Source organism: Stegostoma tigrinum, chromosome 10, assembly GCF_030684315.1.
Source record: "Stegostoma tigrinum isolate sSteTig4 chromosome 10, sSteTig4.hap1, whole genome shotgun sequence".
Lineage (NCBI taxonomy): Eukaryota > Metazoa > Chordata > Chondrichthyes > Orectolobiformes > Stegostomatidae > Stegostoma > Stegostoma tigrinum.
Genome location: NC_081363.1, coordinates 38,571,862 through 38,588,924, shown reverse-complemented (window position 1 = coordinate 38,588,924; position 17,063 = coordinate 38,571,862). Strand labels below are relative to the sequence as shown.

Sequence of the window (17,063 nt, the reverse complement as noted above, 5' to 3'; positions counted from 1 at the left end):
AAGTCTTTATACCTCCTCCTGTCTCCCCATCCAAAGTTTCAAATACTTCTCCTATATTAAAAAATAATTATAATGACCTCTTAATTTAGTTTACTGCAAATTGGAGACCACATTCAGATCACAGAATCCGTACAGTGTGAAAGCAGGCCATTTGGCCCCCTGAGTCCTTTCTGCCCCTCTTAACAGTATCCCAACCAGACCCACTCACCTACACTATCTCAGTAACCCTGCATTTCCCATGACTAATGCCCCTAACCTGCATGTCCCTGGATACTAAGGGCAATTTAACATGACCAATCCACCTTAGCTGCACATTTGTGGATTGTAGGAGGAAACCAGAGCACCCAAAGGAAACCCACTCAGACAGGGAGAATGTGCAAACTCCACACTGTCGCCTCAGGGTGAAATTGAACCTGAGACCCTGGTGCTGTCAGACTGCAGTGCTGACCACTAAGCCACTATGTTGCAGTACCCCTTCAATCAGTCTGCAAGACCTCAGTTCCAACAGTGTTCTAATGAACTCGAGCAATAGCACTTCACGTCTTGTTTAGGCAAATTACTGCCTTCTGGATTCAACACTGAGTTCACTAATTTCAGATAATGACTTCTGTGCCCATTTTGTTTCTTTTTGCAGTTTGTAGTTTTACTCTTTGTTGTTGGGCATCAGCTGTTCATCATTCTACCATTTATACTTTCACTAGACAATTTATACTTTTTTTCACTTGTCCTATTATTACTCGCTTCGGCCTCCCACAATTGTCATTTAATCTCACCTGTTCCCACTGTATCACCGACCTTTTTGTGCTTTTGCCAACTCATCCCTCTATTACAGTTTCAATTTTTCCCAGTTTTTAATGAAGGATTATAAATCTAAAACATGAACTCAGGTAGCATCTATGGAGAGAAACAGTGTTTCCAGCATTTTCTGTTCTTATTTCAGTACAGGTCCCTGTAAGTTTTCCACTTTTAGAATTTTTCAAATGAACATGGTCAACACCCATATAATTCAAAAACATACCCCCGAAGAGTTGGCCGGTTAATTTGGTTTCATGATGGTTCAGGTCTAAACTTACTTGAAAGACAAGCACAGTGAAGCAAGTTTCACCCGCAACTGCTAGTTTAAATTAATAAGTTTCTTTTATCCACTTCATTATAAACATGAATATTCCAAGCATGCACCATAATGACAGAATATGGAAAATGATTGTATCTTCTCTGAACATTGACAACTTAGTACTAAACTAAGTATTATTACATTCTGCACAAAAGCTGACGTTTCGGGCCTAGACCCTTCATCAGACCCTCTCTGATGAAGGGTCTAGGCCCGAAACGTCAGCTTTTGTGCTCCTGAGATGCTGCTTGGCCTGTTGTGTTCATCCAGCCTCACATTTTATTATCTTGGAATTCTCCAGCATCTGCAGTTCCCATTATCTCTGCCATTATTACATTCTGCTGTTAGAACACCTGAGCCTATATAGGGCCCTAAAACGCTTTATAGAAAAGGACACTTTCATAACTTTCACCCCCATCAATAGGATGTGAATATAAAGATATGGTTCTGAGGATGACAATGCAGCGCTCCAAATACATTGCGCATTTACTACTTCAGGTAATGTATTTCTGATCCTACTTAAAATGTCAGACCTACCTGAAGCGCCTGCGCTTGTTTTTAATCATAGGATGTCCAAATCGGTTTCAAGAATTTATTCCTCACTGTCATTTACATCTTTGTTTCATTTAATATCCTGCTTATATGATTTAAAATTTGTAAATGTGCTGAAGTTTTCACCTAAGCCCCAAATTCTATTGTGCCTTGTGATCAAGATTAGCTCTCCAAGACACATATGCTTATGTTCTCGCCTGCGACAGAAAGAAAATTCATCAGTTGAGCATTCTTTCTCTGTGATTTGTTGTAGTTTTATACTCAAGTTTAAATGTTCATTTAAGTCATTACGGGATTTATACTAGTTCCTTTCCTTTCACAAGCCTGCCTTGTTAAATGGGAAACTTCGGACGTCTTATCTCCTACGTTTATTTCCTTTATAGCTTTTTGAACTTTTATTTTAACTTAAATCAGATAGCATTTACAACTACAATTCTAATTTGGTACAAGCTTTTCCCCCCCACTTTTCACTTTTCTAATTTTCCCCTTCCTTTTACCTGAACACATCCACACTTTTATTCATTCAGTCATGGAATGTGAGCATAGTTCACAAGGCAGTATTTGCTGTTCAACTCTAATTACCCTCAAGGACAATAGGCAGAACACAGTGCCATCAGCAACCTTTAGATACTTGTATAACCAGTCTCTAATATTATTACAGCTTTGGTATAATTGTTTGTACAGTATTTGGTTTACGAGCATGGCTTCATAGCCAAACTCTAGCAGGTCTTGGAAATCAGTAAATGAACTCTAGCCTACACCCCTTTTCCTAGAGTAGTTTCTGGAGTCCACTGTAGGCATAAAATGGCAGCACATTTTTAGAGCGAGTAACAAGACACATCCTGGGAATCATGCTGGCTAGCTTTTTCTAATCTCACATTAATGTAGAATATTAGCTTTGTTTCCTACTGTCAGTTTTAAACGGTTTGCCATGGTAGACAAATAACGCATTACAAAATAAGGCACTTGACAAGATCTGATAATATCAGAGGAGCAACAAGTTCCCCCAGCATTCATCAAACAAAACCAAAAATGAATGAGCTTGTCCTGTTATCAGTGCACACACAATGATTGACATATCTGCCAACGTCATAACATACTTTAAAAGTAATTAAATAGCTGTGAAGAGGTTTTGAGTACCCAAAGATAAAAGCATCAGAAATCAAAGTTTTGTTTGCTTCTTTGCACGAAGCGGTGCTTGTCCATTAAACTGTGCTTTGTGACCTGTCCTGGTTCCCAGTCAGGCAATACCTCATTTAGAAAACAAAAACTCATCCCAGTTTTCAAAATCTTTCATGAACACATCCTCCCAATCTCTGTAATAACCTTGAATCCTACAACTCTCCAAGATATGTGCAATTCTCTAATGCTGGCTTCTTGAGCTCCCCAGTTTTCAACTTTCCTTCAGATGTCTTTGCCCCAGTCCATCCTTAACTCATTATCTCTCTTCTTTTTTCCTCCTCTAAGACATACCTTAAAACTTATCTCCTTTCCAAGCTTTGGTAACTCACCCTACCATCTCCTTATGGAGTTCATTGCCATATTTTATTTCTAAATACTGCCATGAAAGTCTTGGGCACTTTTTCTCTGCATAAAAGGCACCAGAAGTTCCGATTGTGGTTGATAGCACCATCTTGTGGCAGGATACCTCCAACAAGAAACAAAAATGCAAGTTCTATAACAAAACGTTTACTTAGTATTACGCCAGTAGAAGTATGCACAAAACAAACGCAGAACAAATGTTACATATGCAAGATGCTAAATATATTAACTTATCAGTTAACCTCACCACGCTACACCTGAAAGTTAAGATCAAGTGGTCAGGTACAATGGACTTAGAGCTTATAATCAAAGAATCATAGAGTCAAGCTGTGGGAAATTTAATTAGACAGTACAGATATAGTTGCATACCCATTCTAAAATCACATATTTTGTTTTTATTTTTATGTCATTATAAATTAATGACAATATTTTTTAATGGGGACTACCTCTGTAAGCTTGTCAATTAAATTCTCATACAGCGTTTACATTGGCAGGTGCATACAATCAGTCTGAAAAATCCACGTACATAATTCTCCAATATGAAATATGGTCATGGGAAATTACAATGAAAAAAGTTATTACAAACGATTTGCTTTTCTCTCAACGCCCAGAATTTTAAGTTTAAATAATCTGGTGCCAGTTGTTCGTACAGTACTCTCTTTTCTTCCGCTCATGGGCTATGGATATTGCTGGCTGGACCATGATTTATTGCCCATCCTTAGTTTCCCTTGGGAAAGTAGTGGTGAGCTGCTTTCTTGAACTGCTGCAGTCTGTTTGCTATAGGTAGACCAACAGTGTCATGACAGGGAATTCCAGGATTTCCAGCAACAATGAAGGAACAGTGATAGATATATTTCTAAATCAGATAGTGAAGGGCTTGGTGGTGTTCCTATATATCTATTTCCCTTGTGCTTCTGGCTGGTAAACAGTAATAGGTTTGGATGATGCTATAAATGGATCTTTATTGAATTTCTGCAGTGCATCTTGCAGATGACACTCACGTTGCTAATGAGCATTGGGGCTGGAGGGTGTGACCTTTTGAGGACGTGGTGTCAATCAAGCAGGCTGTTTTGTCCTGGACCATTGCAAGCTGTACTCACCCATATAAATAGGGAGCATTCTATCACACTCGTGACATGTGCTTTGGAGATGGTGGACAGGCTTTGGGGAGTCATGAAGTGAATTATTCGCCTCTGACCTGCTCATGTAGCCACAGTATTCATATAGCTATTCCAGTTTAGCTAATGGCTAATGTTAACCCTCAGGATGTTAACAGTGAGGGAATTCAGTGATGGGAATATCACTAAATATCAACGACTGATAGCTAGATTGTCTCTTGTTGGAGATGGTCATGGCCTGACATTTGTATGAACATAGATAGAACATAGGAAAGTACAGCACAGTACACGCCCTTTGGCCCACGATGTTGTGCCGTGGAATATTCCTAATCCAAAAATAAAATAACCTAACCTACATTCCCCTCAATTCACTGCTGTCCATGTGCATGTTCAGCAGTCACTTAAATGTCACTAATGACTCCGCTTCCACGACTACCACTGGTAAAGCATTCCATGCGCTCACAACTCTCTGGGTGAAGAACCTCCCTCTGACGTCTCCTCTATACCTTCCTCCAACACCTTAAAACTATGACCCCCCCCCGGCAGTCAATCTTGCTCTGGGGAAAAGTCTCTGGCTATCAACTCTATCCATGCCTCTCGTTACCTTGTACACCTCGATCAGGTCACCTCTCTTCCTCCTTCTCTCCAGACTGCAAAGTCCGAGCTCAGTCAACCACTCCTCGTAAGACAAGCCCTCCAGTCCAGGCAGCATCCTGGTAAACCTCCTTTGCACCCTCTCCAAAGCCTCCACATCTTTCCTATAATAGGGCGACCAGAACTGGACACAATATTCCAAGTGTGGTCTCACCAGGGTTTTGTAGAACTGCAGCAAAACCTCGCGGCTCTTAAACTCGATCCCCGTGTTAATGAAAGCCAAAACACGATATGCTTTCTTAACAACCTTATCCACTTGGGTGGCAACTTTGAGGGAGCTATGCACTTGAACACCAAGATCCCACTGTTTCTCCACGCTGCTGAGAATCCTGCCTTTAATCCTATATTCAGCATTTAAGTTCGACCTTCCAAAATACATCACTTCGCATTTATCAAGGTTGAACTCCATCTGCCATTTCTCAGCCCAGCTCTGCTCTGCATACTGTCAATGCCATTTCTCAGCCCAGCTCTGCATACTGTCAATGTGGTGCTTGTGGTGCAAATGTTACTTGCCACTTCTCAGCCAAAGCCTGGATATTGTCCAGGATCTGCTGCATTTGGAGATGGATTTCCCCAATAGGTGCTGAATGTTGCTTAGTCATCATTCAACATCCCCTTCTCTAACATTATGATGGAGGGAAGGTCATTGATGAAGTTGTTTTAGATGGTTAGGCCCAGGACACTACCCTGAGGAATTTCTGCAGAGATGTCTTGGAGCTGAGCTGGCTGACCTCCAACAGCCACAACCATCTTTGTGCCACAAGGAAACAGTTTTCGCCCAACTCCCAGTGACTTCAGTTTTGCTGGGATTTTTTGAGTCACACTCAGTCAAATGCAATCTTGATGACAAGGGCAGTCAATATTGTCTCACCGCTGAAATTCAGCTCTCTTGTCTATGTTTGAACTAAGGCTCAACAACGTGCCAGGCTGCAACTTATTATAAATGGAAGCTCAATTAACGGAAACAAAACAGGAAGACTGTGAATTTTTCTTTTAAATTATGAACAGGAGCAGGGTGTGGGCAAAAAGAGAAGACTTTATACTGAAAACTCTTTGCACTTTATTCTCCTTTACGCAGCATTAACGTTAACCTGTTTACTAGCTGTACTTCAAATAATCAAGAAAACCTGTATTACATTGTGCTATTGATTGCTTAAAATCTTTCAACCTCCAATCTTATTTTTCTCAAATAGTACCCAAGGATCATGTTGCTACAGAATACTACTTCCACATAAAATCAAGATAAATGATGATCAATACATGCAAGCAAATATTCATTTTACAGTGGTAGAAAAATCTGGCTGTTTAAATTATACGTGTTTTGCCGAGTGCATACCTGGTTAACTGCGTCCAAGACGTAAATACTGGTCTTATTCCAGCTCAGCACCCATCCTTCGTGCAGAAAGCACTTCAACAGCCCAAAGTTTCTCTCAGTTGGTTTAATAACAACTTTATTTGCAGCTGACAAACTCACTCGAGGTAACAGTTCAAATGGCTTCACTCCACAAGTAAATACACTTTTTAAAAGGAGTGTTGACTGAACAACCCCTTGAACATCTGATTTCCACAGTCGAAGTCCAGGTCTTGAAGCATATAAATTCACATTAGTTTGTTTACAGAGTCCTGGTAGGAAACAGGCTCCAAATCTGCCAGCACTGAAAACATGAGAGGTTAAAGATATTTCAGTTCATTTATTTTATACTCGCATGACAACAACCCTCTATTAAATTAGGCCTCTCATTTGAAATGCTACCTTCTTCTTTATATGCAGAATTAACTTTCAATTATACTTACATTTGCACTTTCAGAAATAAGAAATGTAGCTTTCTGGGGACTTGGTTTGAAACCCACCATGGCAGATAGTGAACTCAAGGTAATCTGGCATTAAAGGTCTAATGACCCTAAAGTCATTATCGATCATAAAAACCCAGGTGGTTCACTAATAACAAAGTGTGGAGCTGGATGAACACAGCAGGCCAAGCAGCATCTTAGGAGCTGATTGGGAGATATCATGGAAAACCCTTCTTGCAAGTTTAAAAAAAAGGTCATATCAATTATTTGAGGCAGCCTCAATTAAGAGCCTGGAAACATCCTTCCTCTGGCTGTTAATGTCTTTTTTAAGGCTGTGGTTCCTACAGACTGCAGATGATCGCCTTAATTTTTTTATGCTGCTAAAAGATATTCTTAAAAAAATGCATTTCTCTTAGTTTCATCTGCTCAGTTCTCCAGAAGGCAGGAATATATCAATAAGACAGATTCAAGAGGCAGCTGCAATCTCTGTCCACCGTTGTTTAAATAAGTATGGATAGTAACATGACTGCAGGCTTTATGGTAAGGGAGGTATTACAATCGACTCCAATTCTCTCCATATAATTTCTAATAAGGTTCACTGGACGACAATCAGGAACTCTTTTCTTTTCTCTTCAATACTTTGGAGACACTAAAATTAACAACAGTGCCAATCACAATCAACTCACAATAGGAATCTAGGATAAAACTTAGAAAATCGGAGCAGCAGTAGGACATTCTGCCCTTTGGGTTAGTTCTGCTATTCAACATAATTATGGCTGGTCATCCAACTCAGTACCCTTTCTCCCCGTTCCCTTAGATCCCTTTAGCTCCAACAGCTATATCTAACTGCTTCTCAAAAGCATTCAATAGTTTGGTCTCAACTGGAGCTTTGTTGATTACAACACAAAATAATTTAGCCTGTGACGTGGTAGGATGGCACACCTTTTATATTTGGGAAGTAGCAACTGAAAGGCACTGTGTGAATGCTCTACAGAAAGCCAGCAGGGACCCGATGGAGTAAATGACCTCTATGTCATAACAATGATGACGTGTAATTTAAATATGATCACAACAATGGAAACATTAAGAAGTCTAAAGCAATGATGTTAAGAAAACCAAAAAAAAAAACTGTAGATGCTGTAAATCAGAAACAAACACAGAAGCTGCTAGAAAAGCTCAACAGCTTTGGCAGCAGCTATGAAGAGAAATCAGAGTTAATACTTCAGGTCCGGTGACCCTTCCATAGAACTCCGAGTTTGTTCTGCCATTCAATATGATTACAGTAGTCATTCAACTCAGTACCCTTTCCCCACAGAACTCAGAGTTCTGAGAGAGGGTCACCAGACCCGAAACATTAATTCTGATTTCTCTTCATAGATGCCACCAGACCTGCTGGGTTTTTCCACCAACTTCTGTTTTGTGTTAATATTATTATGTTTTTGATTACTCAGAAGCTACAGGAATTTTACCTGATGCACTGTATTATGTCTGCTTCTTTAAAATTTGATTCTCACCTTTTCCTTGGCTGGGTTCCAACCTGTTTGATAATGTTCTGCTCAGTATATATAAGAACAGAACGCAAGTAAGTTGAAACCAGTAGTACTTTTTGAGTGTAGTCTAACTGTACTATAGGAGATGACTCTTCTAATATCACTCTGGGACTACAAACACCCTGCAACAGGATACAGAAGTTAAATAAATATGTTACAATCACATTCTGATTTGAACATATTAATGAACATTTTAATTTTTTCAGTCTACGTTATTTGTTTATTTCTCATTGTCAAAGAAAACACAGATTTATCAACTCATGTTCAACTAACGGCTATTGCAGATGCTCATAAAATAATCACATTTCTCTTCAGGTAGGAACAATTCGTTTGACCTTTCAAACTTGCCTTAACATTCTATGAGATTACATCTGATCTGGTTGTGTCCACATGTTAGAAAATTCCTCAAAATTTTACCAATAGAATTACTCCCTACAAAATTCAGAATAAGTGCTAAACATAAGAAAATTGCTTAGGAAAAATCCCCATAAAATATGCTCTTTCTTCTGCTTATCGACCCTCACATTGATCAATCATCATGCTTACCACTTCCCTACCCCAACTCTCTGGACATGGGACAGGGCACCAAGGTGGAGAAAGCAGAAGGGAGTCAGCACTAAGCAACAAAGACAGTACAATGTCAACCAGGCTAAGTGAAGCTGCATCATCCACAATGCAAAACAGAAACCTCAACACTCAAATGCACAAAACCAGCAAATAATATCTGTGAGGTTAAAGCAGAACAACTTCAAACTGGATAACTTAAATCTGGTCTTGCTTTACTCCAGATGGGGTCTGATCAAGGCTCCGTACACTGCAGCACTTCCTCACTTTTGTATTCTAGTCTTCTGAAGATGATGACTTAGATTCCCTACAGTGTGGAAACGGGCTCTTTGGCCCAACAAGTCCACACTGACTCTCAAAGGATCCCAACCAGACCCATTCCCTATAACCCACCTAATCTACATATCCCTGAACACTATGGGCAATTTAGGATGGCCAATCCACTGAGCCTGCACATCTTTGGACTGTAGAAGGAAACCAGCGCACCCGGAGGAAACCCAGAAAGACGCAGGGAAAATGTGGAAACTCCATACAGACAGTTGACCAGCAGTGGAATCGAACCCAGGCCCCTGATGCTGTGAGGCAGCAGTGTTAACCTCTGAGCCACCGTACGGCTCAGGTGCTGCACAGCGGCTCAGTGGTTAGCACTGCTGCCTCACAGTGCCAGGGACCCAGGTTCAATTCCACCTGCAGGCGAATGTTTGTGTGGAGTTTGCACATTCTGCCCATATCTGCATGGGTTTCCTGTGGGTGCTCCTGTTTCCTCCCACAGTCCAAAGATGCACAGGTTAGGTGGATTGGCCATGCTAAATTACATATACAGTCCTGTGATGTTTGCGTTGTACATGGGCAAATGCAGAGGTAGGGTAATAAGTCACAGTAGGGTGCTCTTCAGAGGGGCAGTGTGGATTTGTTGGGCCAAATGGCCTGTTTCCACACTGCAGGGATTCTATGAATCTATGAAGATACAGGCTAAAATTACATAGTCCTTAATTGTATTTTGCATCTGTATTGTAGCTTTCAGTCATGTTAAAAATGATACCAAAATATTTTGTCAAGCTACAGTTCGTACCTGTATAAGAACTGATCTCAGTTCTGAAGCAGATAAATACACATTTCCCCTCATAATTTTGCATCCTCACTTAGTCCATCCCTTTGTTATCAGCTGATCTAGTCAATTTACCGTAACGTTTATATTAGTGTCATCATAATTTTCTATTCCTTCCTTCAAGCTATTAATACACACGGTTAAAAATGATGTTCCCCAAGGGGAATGATACACTGGCTAGCCATATCCCTCAAGACCCTTACCATAATCCCAAATTATTCTGGCTAGAAATTCTGAAAGTTGGACGAGGACTGTTCATCTTTAGTGCTCCTTTCTTGCCAATCTGATGAAATCAAATGCTGGTACTTTTAACAACTTTTGTCCATTAAAATAATACTGCCAACACATTTCAAACAAAAAACTTGAAAAAATGTAGTCTGCTTTCAGAACTGTGGTTTCTTAAATAGTTGCATTTGCCATACATTTACAAATCTATAACCCTACTAGATAATCTAGCTATTCACAATATATCATTTTGAGAATCATTACCTGGTCCAAATCCACAGCAGCATAGACTACTTTGCCTTGATCATCCCCAGAGAACAGTTTCATTCCATTAGTGCTCCAAGCTAGTGCTGTAATATTACTTTTGTGAATACAGACATCAAATCGACGCAACTGTGAAGCAAGCATTACAGTAAAAAGTCAAGAAAAACATTAAATTTATCAGTAGCCAAATACAACTGTACTGTTACATTTATGCTTTACAGAATTGCAGAAAATGAATTTGAAAGCTGCAAGACACAATACAGACAACTTTTCACATGGCTCTTATGCAACTGACAGACAAATAAAAAGACTATAATATTTCTAGATCATGGATGAAATAAAAGTCTTTTGAATAATTTATCAGTGCATTTTTAAAATTTCAACACACAATTAGAAATTTGAATTCAACTTAAGACTCATTGTCAACTGAAGAAATTCCAAAGAAGAGTTATATTTGACTCAGAGATAATAAAGTTTTATCTCCACAGATGCTGGTAGACCAGATGAATACTGTAATAAAAAGAGAATGTGTAAGAAGTATCAGTGATGCTGGTAGGAGAAACAGCAGCAGACTGCTTAGATAGCTACAGAAACTGGCAAAATACCTTAAATTAGCTTTGCAGAAAAATGGGACAATCTGCCGGTGCTATTACATCAAAGACCAAAATATTGCTCGAAGTGCAAAAACTAAATCATGCCTCCAGAGCTCTAATTTACCTGCTTGTTTCTTCCAGGCAATGGTGAAACGAGCTGGAAAAGTACTACCCTTCCTGAAGATGTCCCAACAGCAACAAGGTCATCAAAACAAGCCAACAATTTCACCACTCTAATAGTATCAGTTTTACCCTTAATGAGAAAGAAAACTCTTTTAGTAAACAACTATATCACAAGTTTAGCAAAACATATACAAGGCTATTCAATTTAATTTATTTTGATAATGCACTTGAGTATATTTTAGTACTTTCTTGAAACATGTCAGCATCTCAGAAGGATAAATCTAACTTATCACGGGTATTATTCTCAATGCTTTGCAGAAATGGTAAAATAGAAGGATAAAAAGTTAATGTTTATCCTACTTCTCTCCTGGTCCTAAGCTAATTTTGTTCACATAACTACAGCAACAGGCTAATGTTCAAACGTACCTCTAGATTATATTTTGTCATCTTGTTCAGCCGTCTGCAGTAGAGATAAAGCATACCGATATTACTGCCCACTGCAATGTAGTCTTTATTGGCATCAAGTGCTGTGAGATGGACGAGAACATTTCTAAACCCCTTCTGTACTTTTGTTGGGATAGCATTCAGTAGGTAAGATAAGGGACTGAACTCCTTAAATGTGGTGAAGTGCACATCTAATGCCATGGCATCAATAAGACACTGAAAATAAGGAAAAACAAACAAAGGGAAATGTAATTAGAAAATCTCATTAACTACACACAAAATGCAATCTACGCACACCAGAAAAGTTTATATTGGACAGTTAAAGTTCAGACAATAGCAGTTGACTGGTCAGTTATCTCAGTCAAATATCATGTCCAAAATGATGACAAAAAGTTCAAAATTATTTAACTGTTAATGATAGCTTCCATCACATCAATTAACTGCTCTAAGCAGTTACCTTACTATGGACTATTTTGGGACTTGCACATAAGTGTCAATAGTGCGATCCAATACTGTGTAAAACACCTACTGATTCTGTATCATGTTTGGCACATTATAGATAATGAGATTGATAGGTAGTGATAATAGATAATCGCTCGAGCTATAACGTGACAAACTGAAACCTGGAATGGCAGTATGGAGAAACTTATGCCAATAAGAAAATATAAAAGTTAATAACAGGCATATCCAATAGACACATTTAATACACAACACGTTAACTGAATGATTAACATAATAAAAACAGCTTGCTCAATACATACAACAGGTATGTTAATACTAAAAAAAACACCACCATGGGATAAACAGCTCCAGTAAAATATGATCAGAAAAGGTCATTGATTGGATAAAACAGAAATGCAGCATCCTAAAATTGAACTGTGATGTTGTTTTTAAAACATAAAATTTAATGGCAATGTTGTTTGTAAAAACGTTTCAACTTGATGTGCCCGCTCCTAAAACAAGCTCTTGACAGGGTTCATTCTCAACAGCTCTTGGAAGGAAGCAAAGCAGAGAGAAAGAATTAGGATAATTTCACAATAATCTCATTCAGTTTGGAACCAGCAAAAATGCACAAATTAACACAAGGCTTTACTATTGAAAATGCAAGTTAAAGTCCAAGTTCTGACAGCCTCACAAAGTAATAATCTGGCCAGAGCTCCAATTGCTCCCATAGCTGAATGGTGAACTGCTATATCCCTTTTATTACCTTATTCATGTGTTGAAATTCTAATTGCTTTGCAACCTATCCCTTTTAATGACACAGAACATTTATTTTATTCTTCCATAGGAAATAGGCATCACTGGAAAGACCAACATTTGTTATTGATCCCTATCGGTTATCAAGATAGCAGTGAATTTGCTTTCTTGAACTGCTGCAGTCCAAGTGGTGAAGGTACACTCGTGGAGCTATTAGGAAATGAATTCCACACTTCTGACCCAGTGATAGTGAAAGAACAGCAGTACAGTTCCAAGTCAGGACGGTGTGTAACCTGGAGGGGAACATCTGGGTGCTGGTAGTCTCATGTGTCAGCTCCCTTTGTGCCTCCAGGTGGTAGAATGCATGAGCTTAAATGGTGCTGAGAAAGGCGAGATGTAGCACTGCATCTTGCACATGTTTCACAGTGCTTCTATTAAGCATCAGATGTTAAAGGCAATGAATGTTTAGTGTTGAGCTGGTGGATTGGTGACGATCAAGTAGGCTGTTTGGTTTAGGGCAGTGTCGCTCTTCCTGAATGTTGTTGGTGCTGCACTCATCTGGGCAAGCAGACATACACGCTGCTTTCTTGACATTGGATTGGCTTTGCAAGATCAAGAGGTAAATTGCACACTTCACCTCAGAATTCCCAGCCTTGGCTCGTTCTTGAAACCAGTGTATTTAGATATTCCTCCAAAGGGTCACTGCATCTAGGTAATGAATACAACGATGCAGATCCCAAAATCTCAGGTTTGGTTCTTCTAACCTAAAGTGGTCATTCACCCCTACCTGTAGTAAATTCCATCTGTCAACAAGAGAATGATTTGCTTACTCTTACATTCTGTTTACCGCTTGTTAGCCAATCCTTAACTCATGCCAGTATCTATCACATGTGCTTTAATTTGCTTAACAGTCTTCTGTGGGAGACTTCATCGGAAGCTTTCTGAAAATCCAAGCGTACAAAATTCATCAACTCTCCTTTATCAATTTTGTTCGTAACATCCTCAAAAAAGTTTGTCAAATATGATTTCCCATTCAAACGTCCATGCTGACTATGCCCAATCAGATGATTTTTATCCAAGTGTCTATTTATCCCATTCTTTACTATATGGTATTTTCCCTATTACTGATGTAAGAATGGCAGGTCTGTAATTCCCTGTTTTCTCTCTCGCTGCCTTCTTAAAAAATGGGTGACATTCTGCCAGAAACATTTCAGAATCTATCAAAAGCTGGAGGATGATCACTAATATATTCTCTATATCATCAATCATTGCCTTCAGCCCTGTGGGATACAGAATATCAGGTCAAGAGAACTTAACAACTTTCAGTCTTATTCATTTTTCCAGAACAACCTTACTACAAATACCAATTTTCTTCAACTCCTCATTGTCCCGAGTCAGTTGCATTTCTAATGCTGGGAGTTTCTTACACCTTTCTCGATGAAAGCAGACATAAAGTAATTATTTGTCTTCTCAACCATTTCTCCATTCCCCATTATATATGTGCCTGACAGACTAACATTCGCCTCAGCCAAACCTTTCCTCTCTACATACCTGAAGCTTTTACAGACCACTTATGGTTTTTTACAAGATTGCATTCATATTCTATTCTCCTTTTCCTTATGAGTCCTTCCTTGCTATACTCTTAAAAATCTCCCACCCTTACGTTTAGTACTATTTGTGGCAAATTTATAAATCTTTTAATCTTACACAATCCTTAATTTCCTTGTTAGCCAGATTTAAGTTTTTATACTTTGAAGGAATGTATAGTTAATGTAAGGCACGTAATATTTCTTTTAAAGCTATCTACAGCATATGTATAGTCATGCCTGTTAATGTATTTTCCCAATCCCAATGTACTCCATGCCATCATTACTTCCTAATTCAAATTTTACATCCTTGCGTCAGATTGAAGTGCCTCACTTTTAAACATAATACACAATTTTATCATACTGTGGTCTTGCCACTTGTCAGTTCAAATCCGGATATTGGCCAAGTCTTGCTGCATTTAGACATGGATGGCTTCAGTGTCTGAGAAGTTGTGAATGGTACTGAACATCAGGCAAGTGTTGGCAAACCTTTCTATTTCTAATGTTATGATGGGGGGGGAAGGTCATTAATAAGAATGGTTGGGCCAAGGGCATTATCTTGAGTAACCCTTGCAGAGATATCTGGAACTGAGATGATTAACGTCCGACAACCACAACCATCCTCCTTTGCTTGGGTATGACTCCGACTCCCGAATCAAACTGATTCCAGTTGTGCAGAGCTCCTCGATGCCACACTCGGGCTGAAGTGCCACAGCCTTGATGTCAAGGGCAGTCACTTTCGCCTAATGCCTGGAATTTAGTTATTTTGTTCAAGTTTGAACCAAGGCTGTAATGAGATCAGGAGGTGAGTGGCCTTGGCGGAACCCGTACAAGGCATCATTCAGCATGTGAGATAACAAAGTGTGGAGCTGGATGAACACAGCAGACCAAGCAGCTCCTTCGGAGGACAAAAGCTGATGTTTCGGGCCTAGACCCTTCATCAGAAAAGGGTTTTCTGATGAAGGGTCTAGGCCCGAAATGTCAGCTTTTGTGCTCCTAAGATGCTTCTTGGCATGCTATGTTCATCCAGCTCCATACTTTGTTATCTCAGATTCTCCAGCATCTGCAGTTCCCATTATCTCTGATCATTCAGCATGTTATTGCGGAACAAGTGCTGCTTGCAAGAACTATCGATGATATATGGGATGATATATGACTTTACTAATGATTAACAGTAGACTGATGGGGAAGTAATTGGCCACGTTGGATTTGTCCTGTTTTTGTGTACAGAACATATTCGGGTAATTTTCTACATTGTTGGGTAGATGCCAGTGCTGTGGCCACACAGAAATCTTCAGCAACTGCTGGAACTATTGCTGGAATGGTGTCAGGGCCTACAGCCTTTACAGAACCCAGAGCCTTCAGCTATTTCTTGATATGATGTGGAGTGAACTGAATTGGATGAAGTCTGGTATTTGCGATGCTGGGGACCTCTGTGAAAGGATGGAATGGATAAATCACAGCAATTCTGGCTGAAGACTGTTGCAAATACATCAGCCTTATCTTTTGCGCTAATGTGTTGGGCTCCCCCATCATTGAAGATGGGAATATTTGTGGAGTCTCCTCTTCCAGCGATTTGTTTAACTGTACACTATCATTCACAACTGGATGTGGCAGCACTGCAGAGCTTAGATCTGATCTGTTGGTTATGGAATCATTTAGCTCTGTAAGTCACTTGCTGCTTACGTTGTTTGGCACATGAAGGTGACAATTAATTTTTAGGAATCCTCCTGTTTTGTTCATTGAGCAAGGATTGATCCCCTTTCTTGGTGATATTGGAAGCCTGGGATATGTCAGGCCAATGAGGTTAAAAATGTTATTAGCTGCCAAAAAAACTGCCTTGTTATCAGTTGCTTCCAGAACGTTGCATAGTTGTATGTGCTGGAAAAATGTCTAATTTACTTAAGTTTAACAGGTATCATTCAATATAGTTTAAACATTGGAAGGGGGATAGAAATAATTTTAAATGTTTCACACGAAACATTCCGCCACTGTCTAGAATACAATGACTGAACAATCATTTTTAATATTGTAAACCTATTCGATCTCAAGAGCCTTGTCAACACATCAGGAGATCACTACTACCAGAGCCAGAGAATCTATTCTCCTCAGCCGGGCCTGCGACAATGGTCCACCCACCACCCCATGGACCACTTAAGGCCACACTCCTCACGTGTATGTCAGACCCATCCCCACCATCACTTACCACGCTCCAAGTTAGATCCCCTGAGTCTCATACAATTTCTCTCTGCCCAACCGCCATGTTGCTCCCGAGGCCTTTTCCCTCCCCCCCCCCCGCGTCAGAGCCGAGAGTAGCTCCACCAATCAGCACGGACAGGCCATTCCACCAATCAGAATGAACAGTCCGTTCCATCCTTTGGTGCCGTGTGACGGCTTCACCAATCAGAGTAAGGATAGCATTTCACTGGTCAAGGGTGTCCAATTAGAACGGGTAACACGCTCCACCAATCATAATGGCGCTATCCCCCCACTTCGACACAAATATCGTGCCCACTTCACCAATCAGAGAACACTGTCCGCTCCGCCAATCGGAGAACGCAGTCTGCCCAATCAGGGTCTTCGCTAATCAGCGGTGCTACCGCTCCGCCAATCAGAATGCAATCTTCTTCACCAATGAGGG

At 39.9% G+C, this 17,063-nt stretch overlaps 1 protein-coding gene across 3 annotated transcripts in view; it reads right to left on the bottom strand.

Annotated features, from left to right (window-relative positions):
- Nucleotides 1–16,712, bottom strand: part of tecpr2 (tectonin beta-propeller repeat containing 2) — a 91,873-nt gene extending 75,161 nt beyond the window's left edge. For 2 of the 3 annotated variants that reach the window (XR_007248264.2, XM_048537559.2), the window contains exons 1-6: nt 16,629–16,712; nt 11,622–11,855; nt 11,197–11,325; nt 10,480–10,608; nt 8,283–8,440; nt 6,314–6,632 (exon numbers count right to left, since the gene is read on the bottom strand). Coding sequence is in view for 2 of the 3 variants with exons in the window: in XM_048537559.2 (XP_048393516.2) it covers nt 6,314–6,632; nt 8,283–8,440; nt 10,480–10,608; nt 11,197–11,325; nt 11,622–11,840 (954 nt within the window). In the remaining variant the exon portion in view is untranslated. Of the gene's footprint in view, nt 1–6,313; nt 6,633–8,282; nt 8,441–10,479; nt 10,609–11,196; nt 11,326–11,621; nt 11,857–13,745; nt 13,778–16,628 lie in introns of all 3 variants that reach the window. The other variant, XM_059649109.1, reaches the window with a different exon arrangement.
- Nucleotides 16,713–17,063: the final 351 nt, after the last annotated feature.